Source organism: Penaeus monodon, chromosome 15 (genome assembly GCF_015228065.2).
Source record: "Penaeus monodon isolate SGIC_2016 chromosome 15, NSTDA_Pmon_1, whole genome shotgun sequence".
Lineage (NCBI taxonomy): Eukaryota > Metazoa > Arthropoda > Malacostraca > Decapoda > Penaeidae > Penaeus > Penaeus monodon.
The window spans coordinates 39,706,232-39,706,528 of record NC_051400.1 but is presented as its reverse complement, the minus strand read 5'-3'; the positions used below and the strand labels follow the sequence as shown (position 1 = coordinate 39,706,528).

General features: G+C 47.8%; 1 protein-coding gene across 30 annotated transcripts in view; it reads right to left on the bottom strand.

Moving 5' to 3' along the window:
- The window catches only part of LOC119582032 (eukaryotic translation initiation factor 4 gamma 1-like), a gene marked incomplete at its 3' end in the record, with an annotated part of 189,642 nt that overhangs the window by 16,732 nt on the left and 172,613 nt on the right, over positions 1–297 (bottom strand). For all 30 annotated transcript variants that reach the window (XM_037930243.1, XM_037930242.1, XM_037930257.1 and 27 more), the window contains 1 exon segment: positions 38–139. In XM_037930243.1, the coding sequence (XP_037786171.1) occupies positions 38–139 (102 nt within the window).

The window sequence follows — 297 nt, the reverse complement described above, 5'->3', positions numbered from 1 at the left end:
TTAGATCAGACAAACGACATGTAAAACTCGAACGCACAGATTTGTCGGCCAAGCAGTCGAGAGATTTGGTGCGGGAGGCAGAGGTGATGGGCGGCCTGTGCGACTCATTCTGCCCGCTGTTTCGCACGTTGCCCGGCATCTGGTGGGAGAGTGGAGGGGGGGAAGGGAGGGAGAAAATAGATTAATTGAAGCTAAATTACGCTAATGAACATCAACTCGCTAGTACTAAGCTACAGGCGCGTTTGTAAACAAATGAGAAAAGCGGCAAAATATTATAAACGTACAGATTCCAAGTAT